This window comes from Limulus polyphemus, unplaced genomic scaffold (assembly GCF_000517525.1).
Source record: "Limulus polyphemus unplaced genomic scaffold, Limulus_polyphemus-2.1.2 Scaffold1923, whole genome shotgun sequence".
Taxonomy (NCBI): domain Eukaryota; kingdom Metazoa; phylum Arthropoda; class Merostomata; order Xiphosura; family Limulidae; genus Limulus; species Limulus polyphemus.
The window spans coordinates 178,787-195,280 of NW_013667533.1; the positions used below are offsets into that span (position 1 = coordinate 178,787).

At 31.8% G+C, this 16,494-nt stretch overlaps 1 protein-coding gene across 3 annotated transcripts in view; it reads left to right on the plus strand.

The window, feature by feature from the left end:
• The window catches only part of LOC106465371 (prolactin-releasing peptide receptor-like), a 77,672-nt gene extending 70,593 nt beyond the window's left edge, over nucleotides 1–7,079 (plus strand). For all 3 annotated transcript variants that reach the window (XM_022393255.1, XM_022393256.1, XM_022393254.1), the window contains exon 2: nucleotides 453–7,079. In XM_022393255.1, the coding sequence (XP_022248963.1) occupies nucleotides 1,398–2,648 (1,251 nt within the window). In that variant the 5' untranslated portion in view covers nucleotides 453–1,397 and the 3' untranslated portion in view covers nucleotides 2,649–7,079. The remainder of the gene's footprint in view (nucleotides 1–452) is intronic.
• Nucleotides 7,080–16,494: the final 9,415 nt, after the last annotated feature.

Consider the following 16,494-nt stretch of genomic DNA (forward strand, 5'->3'; position numbering starts at 1 on the left):
ATATATATATATATATATATTAATTCACTCAAAATCGCAAGGATTTCTTGATGAATTTTATTGGTTAGTTCTCAAACGAATTTCCAAATACTGTAAGTTTATAATGTGTATATGTGTGTGAATGATAAAAATCTGTAAAATGTTAAGAAATAATTATGGGTGTTTATCTAGTTTTGTGTGAGAAATAAGTTAGTTATTTGTAAGCCACTGAAAAGATCAAAACTTAATGATTCATTAATCTCTGTTTGATGGTTGGTGCTTGGATTACTCGGGAAATTTGAAGAAATAGTAAATATTATCTATTCATTTGCGTGTTATATATAAATAAATAAAAATAAAGTTGAAGCACAAAATTTTATATATTTTATCCACTTATCTTTATATTGACTTATTTAATTTCTTAACGGAAGAAAGTATTGATGCGAATAAAACATTTGTTTTATTTATTACAGCTCCAAGAGTATCAACTGGAAGTCATCACTGATCAAGTGAAATTGATCCTTCCGACATTATTTCATTCACTTGTTTACAAAATCTTTGATTTCTGGTGAAAAGAACTAACTCTCAAACGGAATTTTCTGAACAAAACGAAAACACCAGCACAACATCTTGTAGAGATAATTTTGCTACTAAATGACGTCAGCACTACATCTAGAAGATTTATTTTGTTTCTTATCATAATCCAAACATCTAGAAAATATATACTTTTAGACATTTGAAAAACAACATCTCTTGAGCAACATTAATGATGTTTAAGAAAACATACTTAAAGGGTTTAATTCGTTCTTGAACAATAACTTTAATGGTGAAGGGGAAAGAAGGTCTGCTATTTTATGAGCACAGTGAATATTAATTGATGTCAAACCTCGTATAGAAGTCTCCTGTATGGATAACGCAAAACAGTAAGAAGAAATAGTTTATTTCCGATCAACATTCGCGTTGGTTAAAAAATACATTAGATATTAAAGTAATATTAGGTTTCTAAAAATATCAGGTTGCTGATCAACATTCGTATTAGTTAAGTTAAAGTGTTCACAACAGATATTTTATTTATAGTCACTCGTCGTCTTGGTGAAGTAAAACATTAGAAAAAGTTTTGTCTTTGCTAAGATTCTATTTTTCGAGTAGCTAATCATTCAAAATGATTTTAGATTCATAGTCAAATTCTAAAATAGGTATTTCCATAGAAGTTCTAAGTTAATAATTATGATTGAGATAATATTTCTGTAACTCAAATATATAAACTTAAATTCATGTGCATAATGCACCAAAAACGTTGTAAAATTTAACTGTAGTTTTAAAATTTGAAGAATAAGCGATCCAGTCTACCTTTGGTAAAAATAATATCAATAACAACAAAGGGTTTTTTAAAAAATACGAATATAAAAACAAAGAAAATGAAGTCTATATTTTTGACAAACAACATAAGTGATTTAATAGGAAATATTTCCTTAGAAAATCAAACTTGTGAAGATTTGTCCCTAAATTCAACTGGTGATAACTTAACCATCACAGATGAATACAGTATTTTGGAAGACTTTACAAACACGCCTGCTATGCGGGCCTTTTTTTCGTGCTTGTATATAATAATTTTTGTGCTCGGAATATGTGGTAACGTGTTGGTGTGTTACGTAGTTTTCCGTAACAAATCAATGCAAACTGTTACCAACTACTTCATAACCAACCTGGCTTTATCTGACATTTTACTATGTACCTTTGCTGTACCATTTCCTCCTCTATATATCTTTCTTCGGAAGTGGGTATTTGGCCGTGTTTTGTGTCATCTTGTGCCATATGCTCAAGGTGTCAGCGTCTATATCTCGGCCTTTACCCTCATGTCCATTGCTATTGACCGCTTCTTCGTCATAATTTATCCATTCAAACAGCGGTTGAAGATAAGCTGCTGTATCATGCTAATTATTCTCATCTGGACTATGGCTTGTCTACTGACCTTACCATACGGAATCTTAATGAAACTGTTTAAAGATAACGACATATTTTACTGTGATGAAGGCTGGCCTCAAGAAGCCAGTCGCCGGGTCTTCGGGCTGTGCACTTCAGTGCTGCAGTTTGTTGTCCCGTTCATCATCATCAGTGTCTGCTATATTACAGTCTGTGTCAAGCTGAGGCGTCGTGCCCGATCCAAGCCGGGAGCCAAGTCAGTAAAGAAGGAAGAACAGGAGCGAGAACGGACCAGAAGAACTAATCGAATGTTGATAGCCATGGTGATTGTATTTGGAGCATCTTGGCTGCCCCTGAACATCTTCAATCTGGTGGGAGATTTCTATATTCCTGCCATGAATTGGGAGTATATGAACACTTTTTACTTTCTGTGTCACGCTGCCGCAATGAGTTCCACGTGCTACAATCCTTTCTTATACGCGTGGTTGAACGAAAATTTCAGGAAGGAATTCAAGACAGTACTGCCGTGCTTCATCCTGCAATCAGCTGCCACAGGAATGATCAACAGCGGCAAACACGAGAGGAATTGTAACGGCCACGAGAATCTGCGAGAGAGCCTGCTACCACAAGCAGCAAACCAGAGGAACAATAAAGCTCCTCAAGACACTGTGCCCTCAGCTAAATGGGTTATAGAGACAGATACAGTTTGCCTACAAGTTGGAAACAATCAACCGTACGTTGTCTAACTTTACAGAAGTTCATTTAAAACTGGACATATGGAGGTATATGAACAGCTTATCTGTATGAAATAAGTCCTTTATATGATAACATATGCCAAGTTCTCAAACGAAATCTTATGATATGGTTCTTTTTGTGGGCGTCTTATTAAATTCAAAACAATTAAATTTGTAAAGATTTTCTGTAACCTTTGACGAGAAACAATTCATATAATTAATTGGAACCTATTAGCTTATTTCTCACACACATTTACCTGTGTTGTGTTTTACACATAAAACATTTTTTTTAGTCTTTGATAACAAGTAATTACCCTGCAATTTATCTAATATCATTCTTTAAGATTGTATAAATAAATACAAAATTAGCAATTGTTAAATATTTACCTGTACAGGCAGTTAATTGTAAAAGCATTCTAAGGTAGTCGACATAATTTCAGAAACCTACAACACAAAATACATGCAAAGTATTCACTAAATGTATCATTGCTTAAAACGACTTCATGGTCGTTCGTAACCATTCCAGTTTTAAAATAGATCTCGATATATGTCCTTAGAGTTTTCAAAGTTTATTAAAGTCCTATATTTTGCGAGGAGGTCAGCTAAGATAATATAAAACAACATGACAGGGTTTTTGTACCACATTTTTACAAAGTGGAAAGTTCACTCTTCTTGGCACTCTAAGATTTTATTTCCTGTTCTAATCCTAATAACCAACAGTTAGGTTTTAGTCATATAACGAAGTCACTCTCATCAAGCCTTGTTAAACAATAGGAAAACAAACGGCCAATGATCAAGACATAAACTTACATAGAAAAAAAGAACATCATAAACTATAGAATCGTTGATACATGTGTCGAAAAGCTGTTAGAATAAACATTTTATTGAGCCCGACCGGTTACATAATTTTGAAAACCACAACTTTCTTCGTACATACCTTAGGAGCTTTCTGTACATAGATATTTTAAAACAATATTTTACTCGGTATAATGAGCAATTATAAATGTGTTGAAAAGTGTGAGCTAAAAGGCACTACCCTAGTGGTTGTTGCGATTAACATGAATCAGAACTTGTACGACTTTCATGCACAGTGAACGCTAAGTCAAGTGATCCCAGTGTTGACATATATACGAGAAAACTAAAACATAGTTAATCTAGATATTCATAATTCACCTGTGAAGACGCCTAATCATTGGGATGTTAAACAACCACAAGGAAAGACATCTAAATGATATAGACGAAGGACAACTGCAGACAAACGTGTGTGGATTGACTCTTATGACTGATCAAATTGCTGCTATATTCAAGTGAGAGAATCCCCAGCACATCATATTTAGTAATCTTATATTATAAAAGCCTAATCTGATCAGATTTTTTTCAGATTCATGTGCAGCTGCTTACAATGTTTGTTGCAATATTTTACAAGTGAATCAGAGGTTTGACATATTATCATATGAAAAATACTGATATATTCTCATCTAAGGACAGCTAATTGGTCAGGATGTTAACATGTTGTTTTATAAGGAAATATAGTTGATGAAGTTGCATCAACTAACAAGCAGGAGGAAATGTATCTAATAAGTATGTTGATAAAGTATCATGTAAGGATAGCTAACTGATGAAGATATTTCTTTCTGATTGATGTTGATGAAGATATTACTCAATTATTAAGTGGAGAAACTTAGATTTTCCGATTGCCTTAACACTCCTTATTGAATAAAATAAGGAATAGAAGTAAAAAAGTTTGTTGACAAATTAAGTAGAAGGAGGCTTAGCTGGGCATTTCCACATATAAGTGAGATAAACGAGTGTGGCCTGTTACCAAAAACGTCGAGTCAATGAAACGTGATGATTTCGATTAATTTGATTAAAAATGGGACAAAATCAATAACAAAGTACAATATTGTGTGAAGGCTAATGCAGCACTTATGCTAATCAAAGACACATCCACTTGTAAATATATGAAGAAGATCGAGACTCTTTGAACTTTAATGAGTAAGAACTGAAGGAAAACTTAACAACTTATCAAGTTAATAAATAAGTGCAGACCTATTTTCTTTCTCCTTTAACCAGAAATGTTCGCATACTTGCATCGTGTGACGGAACACAGGGTCTTCTACGATGATCAAAAGAGGTTTGTCGTAACAATCTCTGTTAGTTTGTACATTAAGTGTTTGTTAAACAGTGATATTGTTCATGTAGTTTTATTTTTATTGTAGTAAATTATGTGAATTCAGATATTAATGTAGAAGTGAAAAAACGAAGATAATTATTATAATATGTAACATGAATTTGTGTATGTGAGAAAAAATGTGAATTATGCTATTTTCGTTAAAGAAAAATTCTATGACACAAAAGTACGTGATATTTTCTCACTAGCAGGCTGAAATAAGGAACCTTGTAGAACCACGAATAGTTTTACTAATCCCGATAAGAAATAACAAAACGAAATCTTACACACAAAAATGTTATTTTCGACATAAAACAGTAAACTCCAAAGTATAAATTCGTCATAGTTTTGCAGCTATTTTGGCTACCCCGAATATAGTTAATTTTACTGATAGAAAATAGAGAACAAATATGTTCAACTTTGAATGTCTACTTTTAAGATTTCTGACATATGTAAGCTATAAAATAATTGCCATTGTTATATATATATATATATATATATTTACAGGCTTTTTAGAATTTAAATATTGAAATGTTAAAGCCTGAAATCGGCCTGCTGGGGAGACAGTTTGGGGCTACATGTACTTTTGTGGATAGAATCACTTTTTAATTTATTAGTTAGCCTATTTAGTCAGAGTTGGAACTTTTACCTCTGCAAAAGTAGAGTAGTGTACTACTGGGTAGTATCTTTGGGAACATAATTAGCAATTTGATGGCTACTAAGAACTAGCCTCGCATTTCTTTATATAGTTCCCATAAAATTACGTGTTTTAATGTCATGATAAGATACCAAGTATCCAATCAAAATATTGGACTTCTGTTAACTGTAGAGAGATGGAAATTCTCAATACCTTTATCGACAACTCCAAAGTTGTTTGATAAAGTGTTTCTGTCTGTATGTTACTTCTTATACATTATTGATATCCTTACCAGTAAACCCAAAGTATCGGTAAAGTGTTTCTGTCTGTATGTTACTTCTTATACATTATTGATATCCTTACCAGTAAACCCAAAGTATCGGTAAAGTGTTTCTGTCTGTATGTTACTTCTTATACATACTTGGCATCCTTACCAGTAAATCCAAAGTATCGGTAAAGTGTTTCGTCTGTATGTTACTTCTTATACATACTTGATATCCTTACCAGTAAATACAAAGTATCGGTAAAGTGTTTCATCTATATGTTACTTCTTATACATACTTGATATCCTTACCAGTAAATACAAAGTATCGGTAAAGTGCAGTAACTTCTATGTTATCTGTCTATTAGTAACAGTTATTGTTATCGTTAAGAAAATTCCAAAGTATCTATGATTATTTTTTGCCTGAATTCTAACTTCTCATTAATAGAAGCTCTTAATAAATCTACCAACAAATAAAAAATCTGAAAACTTCGAAAAGTTATCTAATTTCTTAACAATAAATCAAATCGCTTGTTGGAGGTTATTTTTATGCTATCTGATGATCAAACGAGATTATTGAAGTTAATGCTGATTGTATGCCGTTCAAAATTGGATAGGCATTATTGTTATCATTAATGAGAGCTATAAAGTCTCATTGAGAATATTCTTTGTTTGTACACTCCTGAAAAGCTGCTAGACTTTACTGCTGCTGTTACTGACCAATCTAAACTCCAGAGGAGGACATTTTGCTTATATGCTATTTAAAAATCCTACAGGATCTTGCTAGTATGAAAAGTAAATCCAATAATTCTGTAATTACCTAAAGATCAGGAAAAATCTAATTGGATATTATTGTCACTCTCAATGACAAACGTCTAGGTTCTGCTATGATATTTGCTTGTTTGTATGCTGGCTGAAAATTGCTACGTTGCTAGAGGTGCTAGCTAATCTGCTTGCTAAGTGCAATTTGTGTTGAGACTGCTATGTTTATTTGTTAGCTGAAAATTTATATAGACTCTTCGATATTTAACTTCTATGTGTATCTTATATATATATATATATAGCATTCATTTCAGATGTTAAATGCTATGTACAAAACAATAACAATATGATATTTCCGATCATTCAACGTAAAATAATTACAGTATATACAATATACATTTTTTTTCTAACATTATTTTGATTTCTATAAAATTTTATCTTAAAAACAATGTAAATTTGATACTTCTGAAATACAAAAACTAGTGAATCGAGTTTAAACTTTAAAGCTAAGAAACCGAATGAAGCGATTATAACCCTCAGTATGACATTTATTTCGAAGAGAAAATAGTTATGTTTTTTGTAACCAAATTTAACAGTTCAATCAAATAAAGATGTAATGTGTTGTTGCAAGTAGTAGTTTCTGTGTATTATATTTCATATTATACCACATCGTATCGTTAAGAAGTTGAATGTCGAGATATGTACCAAGCATTAGCTAAATTGGGTTGTCCAACCATAGTATATTTTGTGTCCGAGTGTCACCAAGTAGTCAGTTTGTCTGGGCTCTAGATACGCAGCTTTAAGCTTAAAAATTGCTCTCTTAGCGCCACAGACTTGCATCTATTATAAGAGTGACTGTCAAATTCCGCTATACGATTAGAGTAGCCTAAACATTGACTGTGGGTGATGTTTAATAGCTTACTTCACTCTACTCTATTAGTTCCAAATTAGGGACAGCTAGCTTATAAAACTATTATGTATTTTTGAGCGAAAAACGATTTGATTACTTACGGAGTAATTCAAAATGGGATTTTTTTTCTCTTCATGAGCTCCTCATCAGTGAGTTCATATTTATGCATTTATTTCTTTATCTTTTGTGCAGCTCTTCAACAAATTTTTACATACACGCTATATAAGAAACCCAAAGAAAGTAACGTGGATTATATGAAGAATTTAACAATATGCACTTTCCTTAGAGAAACTAACGTTAATACATTTTGTAAAATGATCTAAACAGAGAACGTTTAAAAATCGAAAGACCTGCAAACCTAAGCATATTTAACTCTACGTTACTGACTACGTCTCAATCTTCGAATAAAACCCCTTTTTATCAGGGTATATGGCTTATTTAACAGTATATTATTCTGATAAAACAGAAATGCTGAACAAAAGCACACTAAAGACGATCATGTAAATGTTTCATAACGAGTTATGAAACTTAAAGTCAGCTAAAGGCATTTTGTAATATTAATTACAAGCACACCAGCTGAAAAATAATAAAACGATCTCTATTACTCGTTTAAAATATTTTTTTCTTTTTTGGACATTTTGAAAAAAAAGAAAACAAATATGTTTACAGAAACAAGTTTCACTTCTCAAAATTAGGGACGGCTAGTGCAAATAGCTCTTGATGCTATGCACGAATATCCAAAAACAAACAAACTCTAAACATTTACTCCCAGATATAAGCTATCCGTGACTCGGGTCAGTATGTGCAATTTGAGTGTTTTCATTATAATCTTCTCAGAGATATCAAAGTGTGAGCTACCTAATAATCTGTACTCCAATTCAACCCATTCAAGATATTACAAAGATAGGAGGCTCTAGAAGTAATAAGAAGAAAATAGTTTTTTGTTATCAGTTTTCCTTTTTTTTTTTTTTTGCTGACAACTCTTCAGAAGTTAACTAACTATATTTACATTATGATAAAAAAAAACATCCATCGACCCACAAAGTCATTCATTATTAAGTTTGGCCACAAAGATAACAATATTTTTCAAGCTATCTATCTATTTGCTATAATTTGCTGTAATTTTTAGATTTTGTTTGTTCTAGCTCTTGATTTTGTTGTAATGTAGTCCACAAACATTAACTCAACGAAAACTTAAATAATTAAATGAATAAAAATAATATTTGGCTAGAAAACTTTATAAGTATAGTTCCTTTGAACAAAACCCGATTATCTTAGAGAAAATGAAATTCAATATTTACTGAAATGTATAATTCCACCAGATGATCTAAGAATCAGTGATATGTATACTTCAATATCAGAGAATTCTTTAGTTAGATGGAGTTACAAGTTACACTTAAAAGTACAGATTGACTGATCCTGCTGCTTAACAGAGTAGATGCAAGAACTAAGAGAAGGTTAAATAAGGATCTGTCTTGCTGGTACGTCAAGGTAACAGATTGTTGTAGATAAATCGAGCTGATAACTTATTAGTTGACTATAATTTATTTTAATAGAAATACTAATTTACATTAACAGAAATATTAGTTGACTATGTTCTTTATTTGAAATGAAAATAATCACTCTAGACCTTTTTAAGAGATACTTGTCGGTCCTTTAATACAATGTATGAAATCCAGTAAATACTAAAAATGTTCTAACGTTGCATATTTCATTAGCGTTATATTAAATGTCATCACAGCTAGGAAGTCACTTATGTGAAGCAGATGTCCACACAGCTAGATATGCAAAATAACAAACAAGTATAAATCGTTTAGATTTTTTCTTTTCACAAAGAATAATAACTTCATACTGAAGACTTCGAAGTTTTTCTAGTGGATAATATTATCACTATTCGTTTTGCAACTCAATTACAGGCATAGATTACTGGTAAATCTATGAAATGAAGAACACCGTGAGGTATATTGCATCTTTCAAACTTTTTGGGTTATTTAAGGCAAAGGGTTATGTACAGCGATTATTTTGCGAAAGCCACATCTAGACCATAATCTATATAATTAAAACTTCGCCTCGTAACCATGGAAGCAAGAGGAGAATTTCCTGCTGGCCGAGTTTAAAATACCGAGGGAAGCAAAACTGTCAACAACCAAATGCCTTTCATCTTCTCTACGAACAAGGCATTATTTCAGGAACATTTACTTCCCTAACAATAGGTTTTCTTCACTGTAGCACATTGACTGAAACTACAGACAGCATTATGATTCATCGTCTTTTCATTCTAATATTCATACATGTTATCTACTTTATATTATCGACCAAGATCAATCAGACCAAAAAAAGTATGTTATTTTAGTAACTTTTTTCTATAAAAATGTACAAATTCAGGTGCTCGACCAAATTAATAAGAGCTAAAACATACCTTGCCTTTTTTATATTAGTTTAATGATGTATTAGTTTGAACGTGTACATTAACGCATACTAGTAATAAAAATATCTATCTTGTATCTACAGAAAATGACTAAATATTACTTTTAAAAAGATTGTGGTATAAGTAGGATAAAGAAACTTAAAACGAATGAACTGAAAAACGTTGTTTTATTTTTCTACTTTTAAAGATGCTCCGCCTAAATGACTTAATAAGAATACAGTTTTGTAGGTAGCACAGCTGATCAATTTTAATTTTGGAGTATAATGCCAAGTTTCCTGAAGGATAAAGATAAAAATGCACTAAGATTCTGGAGTCTAAAGTGTTCCACGCATTTTCTCTGTTTATAGAAACACGAGACTAGTGTATATTTATGTTTAAAATTGTTATACTTTTCTATTCAGAGCATATTCTTTCTGGAAGTTAGTTATGTTTTAAATATGATCGACAAAATAGAGCAAATTCTAACAGAAATAGTAGTACTAATTTGGCGAATATGTATAATTTTGTGAGTTGTACCCTGCAGGCTGCTTCATTTCAAAATACAGAGTCACTAAAAATTAGTGGCCTCTTTATAAGGGAGGTTTTGATCTACGATTCATAATGGTCGTTTATTCTGCTTAATGAACTTTTTCATTTGCAAATATTTTGCTAGTATGGCATTTGGTAGTAAAATATGATATGTAGTCTCAAAATTGAAACCTATTCAAACAATCACAGAATGACATCATTATTAAACAGTCTTTACTCAGAGAGCACATTTGTCGATACTGTCATTTGTCTTTTTATAAACAACAGCAAAGGTTAAAAGGAATATATATATAATATTTCTTGTTTCATAATTTTAAAACTGCATACATGGATTCATCCTCTGAGTAAGTATAAATCAGTTGTTTTCTTCTAAGCATACAATGAGAACAATTCTTATCTTAAAATGCTACATTGAAGACAACATTTTTAATTAAAGGGAATCTTTTTTATAACGCTAAAATTACGTTAAGAAGTCAGAGGTTTGTCATATATTCAGTATTTAAAATATGGACTGGCAACATTAAATAAGATAACCAGTATATCATCGACTCCTAAAATACAGTTCTCAACTTTCTATCAAAGGACGTTACATAAATAATCAAATCGTAATCGACCGCTTTCTATAATAACTTATGCAAAGTTACCCAACTTCTGTAAACATGGAAATCGCAACGTTCTATAATGAAATATTGTGGTAAATCCAAGATTTACCATTTAATTAATGTTGATATATTTAAGAGGTTTGGAAAAAATATATTACTGCATTTTCATGCCCTCTCTTTAAGCCTAAAAAGTTGTCTTTACTAAAAACCTACAGTTAAAAATTTTCATTTTTCACGTGAATAAAGAAATGGCCAAGGGTTTTTATCACTAAAACGAATCATTTTAAATGCATACTAAAATTTGTAAGGAGTCTCAAAACACCACAGAAAATGTAATGCTTTCTTAAGCACGCTTAAACTTGGAGAATAATACAATTAAATTAGTACAAGATATGAGAAAGAAAAAAATAAGATAAACACACGAAACTATTATAATTAATTATTGAAAATCGCATACACCTAAAATCACTTGCTAGTATACAAAACAGACACGTTTCAGACAAAAGTTATTTTACAGGATTAAATTTTTTTTGTATATTACGTTTGTTTTCTGCGGGTACATCAAAGAGCTTAAAAGCAATAACGATTATTGATATGTCACCAGTGCCTAACTTTTTTCTGTACAAATAAGAATATTTTCAATCTCTTACTTACCAATGTTTCTTCAGGAGATTTGATTATCAGGACCTTACTTCATTCACATCCAAATTTATTTATTTTTGTAAAGTCGACAATATTTTTAACAACGAATTTGTCAAATGTATATCATAAGGCCCGAGTGTGGCTTAGTGGCTGGCGAGTTGGTACGTGAATCTGAATATCTGCGATCCACGTCTTGTTGCTGCAAAAACACGATCCATACTTTCGGCCATCAGTGTGTTGTTGTATTCGAATTCCAAATGGTCTCAGATTGAGTTAACTGATAATTTAAATTTAGTAGTTAAATTTTACTTTGGATTTAATATTTGAATAAATGCCGATATATAGTCAATTTGTAATATTTGCCAAAAAGACTGACACACAGTTTTCTTTTTTAACACAAATACATATTAATATACACACAACACTACAATTTACAATAACAATTATTACAAATTGTTATTACAAACAATGATTTATAAACAAAAGTTTCATAAACTTACAAATAATATAAAGTATTCTTTCTAATCTGGAACTTCCTTGATATCATATAGAGGGTTCACGATGAGCAAGTTAATTACGAGTTGAGGTAGGTACGATTCGTTTAACGGGACGCTAGCTAGCTTTGTCCTTCGCTATTTACCAGCTACACACGCCGATATTTTCCTATCGGTGGCGTTAGGTAATGTTTTCGTAAACATCCTAATGTACGATGAGAATCCACTGAAGTTAAACGATTTGTTATGTTCGAACTTTGTAAAGGTTCCTGGTCAAATATCTGAAGTTTTCCGATTGATAACCGTTATAACAATCACAGTTATAGCTTTCGAAGTTTTATAGCACACTGATTATAGCAAACTGATAATAGGTACTCTCCTTTTGGCGCGTCGCGTTGGTTATGTATATAGGCGTGTGGAGGTTTTTTTAGAAATTTCAGTTTTACGTAATAATGCTGGCGCTAACTCAAGCATTTACATACATACATATATTATTGATTCTTACTCTCGAGAATCTTCTACAACTTTTGAGAATAGGCTGAAGCTTCGCAAAACATATTTAACAGTATAAGCCATTGTATGTTTCTAAATATAAATTTAATCCAAACAAACACTGATATTAAAATAAATATATAATAACAAATTCGTTACAGTGTTATAAGAGTTACAGTCAAATTCCACGATTTTATTAGAGTATCCCAAGAGTTAGCGGTGGGTGCTTTTGACTCTGCGCTGTAAAAATAGCCCTTTGTGTAGCATTGCGCAAATTTACGAAACAAACAAACAATACATCATAAGAAAGGTCCATTTGAACTTTAACTATATAATATGTTAATATTTTTGGGCAATAGGTTTTCCAAAGAAAATCATTTCATAAAAAAAAGTCTATTTTATTTGATTAGCTACTAAAATATATATCTACCGATAACTTTTTGTGCAAAATATTATTATTCTTTTAAAAAATATGCTTGCCTCCCTTCCAAAGTATTACGAAAACGAAAACCCCGTAAATACCTTTTTCTATTTCATCCACAAATATTTGGACAAGGAAAAGAAACTCTTCTTAGTATACTTAAATATTCCTTCGAACACTTACGAAGATTCCAAAATATTCATGTTACTTGATCAGGTTCGATATGTATTTTATTTTAATACGAAGCACTGAAGCTCTTTAAGAGGAGTTTGTGTCGTTCAAGTTTAGTTTCAGTCTTCAACTTTAGTAATTCTACTGAAACACAACCAATATCTTTACGTACTGCTAGAGCGTATCCATGACAACAGTTGAAATGTACAGAAACGCTTTTAAAGCTAAGATCACAACGTGGTATTTGCATGTCTGTAAACTTCTTTCATAAATTTCCCATACATGATGGATTTTGAAAACCGAATACAAAAGTTAGGAGAGTGTATCTCTAGTTTATATAATAATAATCCCTAGATCGACAAATTATTCTTAAGTGGTTCTTTACATTCTCAAAAAACAAAAACCACCCTATAAATATTGGTCTTCATGTATTTCTGTATTTTTTGTATATTCTACTTGGCTCAGCGCTAAGTCTGAGGGCTCACACCGCTAAAAACTGGGTTTCGATACTCGTGGTGGGTACAGCACAGCTATCCCATTGTATAGCTTTGTGCCCAAGGAAAGAATAAACAAACTAATGCACCTATTTAATAATATTTTGTACCATCCCCGGCTGTTCAGCGATATTCGATAAGTCTTATAGTGCTAAATATCGGGTCCAATCCCTGCATAGATACATATTGTGTAATTTATTGTAGTTAACAACAAAGGAAACTACTTTGTCTGTCTGATTATAGAAGTGTTACTTTGCATGGAATAATTCACAGCTTAAAATATTCCGGAATTCAAACCATTGAAATAATAAAAGTTCCTTATCTCTAGCGCAAGACGTTAATCTTATCTGAGGAGTTATTTGTGATATTATATCATGTTTAATAAGATCGATTTGATTAGGTAACATCTGCGCAGATCATAAATCAAGTAACTGAATTTTTAAGATTATTTTTCTTTAGTTTGAAGGATCCTAGATATATTTCCAATAACTTGATTACTGATCTGAAGACAGAATGCTTATGAACACTGAAATGTTTCATTTCATCTGACTAGCAAAAGTTTCATAGGTCAATTCAAAGAACATGCAATCAATCACGTCAAGTACAATTACATATCAGAAATCTTAAATAACAGTGTTTAGTATTAGCATTGTGTCTCTATGGCCCAATTGTGTAAAACTTGATTGATTGATTGCTATGCAGCAGAGACAGAAGAACTTCCAAATGAATTGCCACACAGATTTTTTAATTGGATTGAAAAGTATTTTATGTTATTCATTTTCGCCGCACCATTTTTCACAAGTGTTAATCATTAATTTCCTGATGTTCTTATCCGTCTCTAACTATTGTCTTAAGCAAAAACTTTGTAATTTTATCATAAACACACTTTAATTTCCCCTATCACCAGTTTTATGAGTCATAGTCTCTTAAACACGCCGTAATTTCAAATATTTTCAAGTATCTCTTCACACAAAGTCAACAATATAAAACAGAACAAAACTTCACATTAATTATGTCAAGCACGCATGACCTGCAACGTTTTTATACCACATCTGTCAACGCACAGTTACAAAATTAAGAGAGTATTTATTGATAAGCGCGTAAGTCTAATACAAACAATGAATATGCTCTTCATTACTTGAAGTTAGAGTATCAATATCAATTTGCTGAGTGTTTAAAGATATTGTTTACGTCTGCCCATAAAATACTTGACAGTATAATAAATGTAAAGTATCATTAATTGTGAAATTTATATATTAAGTTAAAAAGTTAAAGATTATAGTGAGTTCTGTCGGATATTTCTAAAAGTTACATGATCTATCTGTTTAATGCATGTCATTGTATAGATTGCTTATTTATTTGTTTTGGTCTAGAAAAACTGTAGTCGTTTTTGCTATTTAAAACAGTTTTAACAATGTTGTAACTATAACATGTACATCTTTATGAGTCGCATATTTCATCATTTTAAGCGTTGGTATTAGTTTGAACAAATATCAACACACCCAAGTATGTTATTAAACTTTCACCGTGTAGCTTAATAGTTCTCGAAAGAAATACCAAAAATATCATATTTTAAGCACCTCGAGTAGCAAAAATGCATCATTCTTCAAATTTATGAGTTCCAAACATGTAGTGCTATTCTTCAGTCTCCAAGGGAAAAAAGTTTTTAAGGCGCTGCTTCCAGAAATGAGCTACAATAGAAATGCTTAGCAAAAAAATTAAACTTAGTATTTAGTGTAATCAAAGAGTAATATCCTGAGGTTTTGGCGCATTTGTTTGACGAGGAACCAATCCACAGTGCCATTGTTAAGCAGAAGAGTTACTTGAGGTACCAAATCACACGATCATCAAGATTGCAACCACACACGAAATGTCTATCATAATTCTTTAGAAGATATTTCTTTTACAGAAAATGGTCAATGAAAATAAAAAGTATGATTTTTATCCAATAGGAACAAAAGATCAAAGATTATGTTCAGTCCTTTTGTTATCTAACTCTAGACATATATACACGTATTGTTTCCTTTCTAGAAAAAATTGAATCAGTAAATTTTATATTAGCAACCAGATATTGATTTGGATTGCATACAAAATTAAAAAGAGATATTTCATTACTGATACCATGTTTCGACACAAATTAAGAAATGTTTAAAATAGATGCTTTTAGTTTCGTAGATTTATAAATTGTGAATAAAAAGTATTTAATATATTGACGTGATCGTGTCTACGATTATATAATTGTCGCACTAAGCACACAAAGAAGTATCCACCTATCAGCAGCGTCCACCAATAATTCTTGGGTACTCTTGCTTGACCGAATAGTTGGATTTGACACTCACTCTTTTAGCGCACCTATGACCCCTAACTGTTTGTATTTTGAATTTCGCTTAAAGCTACTCAAGGGCTATCTGCGCTGTCTCCAATTGTGAAATGAGAGACAAGAGGTAAGATATCTCATCAACATCTCCCACAGACAACTCTTGTCAGACGGAAAAATGGGTTTGATCGTCACTCTTACAACGCACCCAACGCTCCAACGTGCGGAGCTTGATTATTATTTTTTATTATTTGTCGGTAATGGGACTCGAATCACCGAACTTCAGATCCACAGTCCGGCTCGTAACCATCGGGTCAGGCTCAGTCTTCCTCTGAATGATGAGCGCGTTTTTGCGGCAACAAAACTGGAACCAGAAGTCCTCGAATTCACAATCCGAGAACACTAACCACTAGGGTATTTATATATATATATATATAGAGAGAGAGAGAGAGAGAGAAATGGATGACCAATTTTCACGTAGACTTCAGACGCTACAAATGGCAAGAACAACTAATTTTATATATAAAA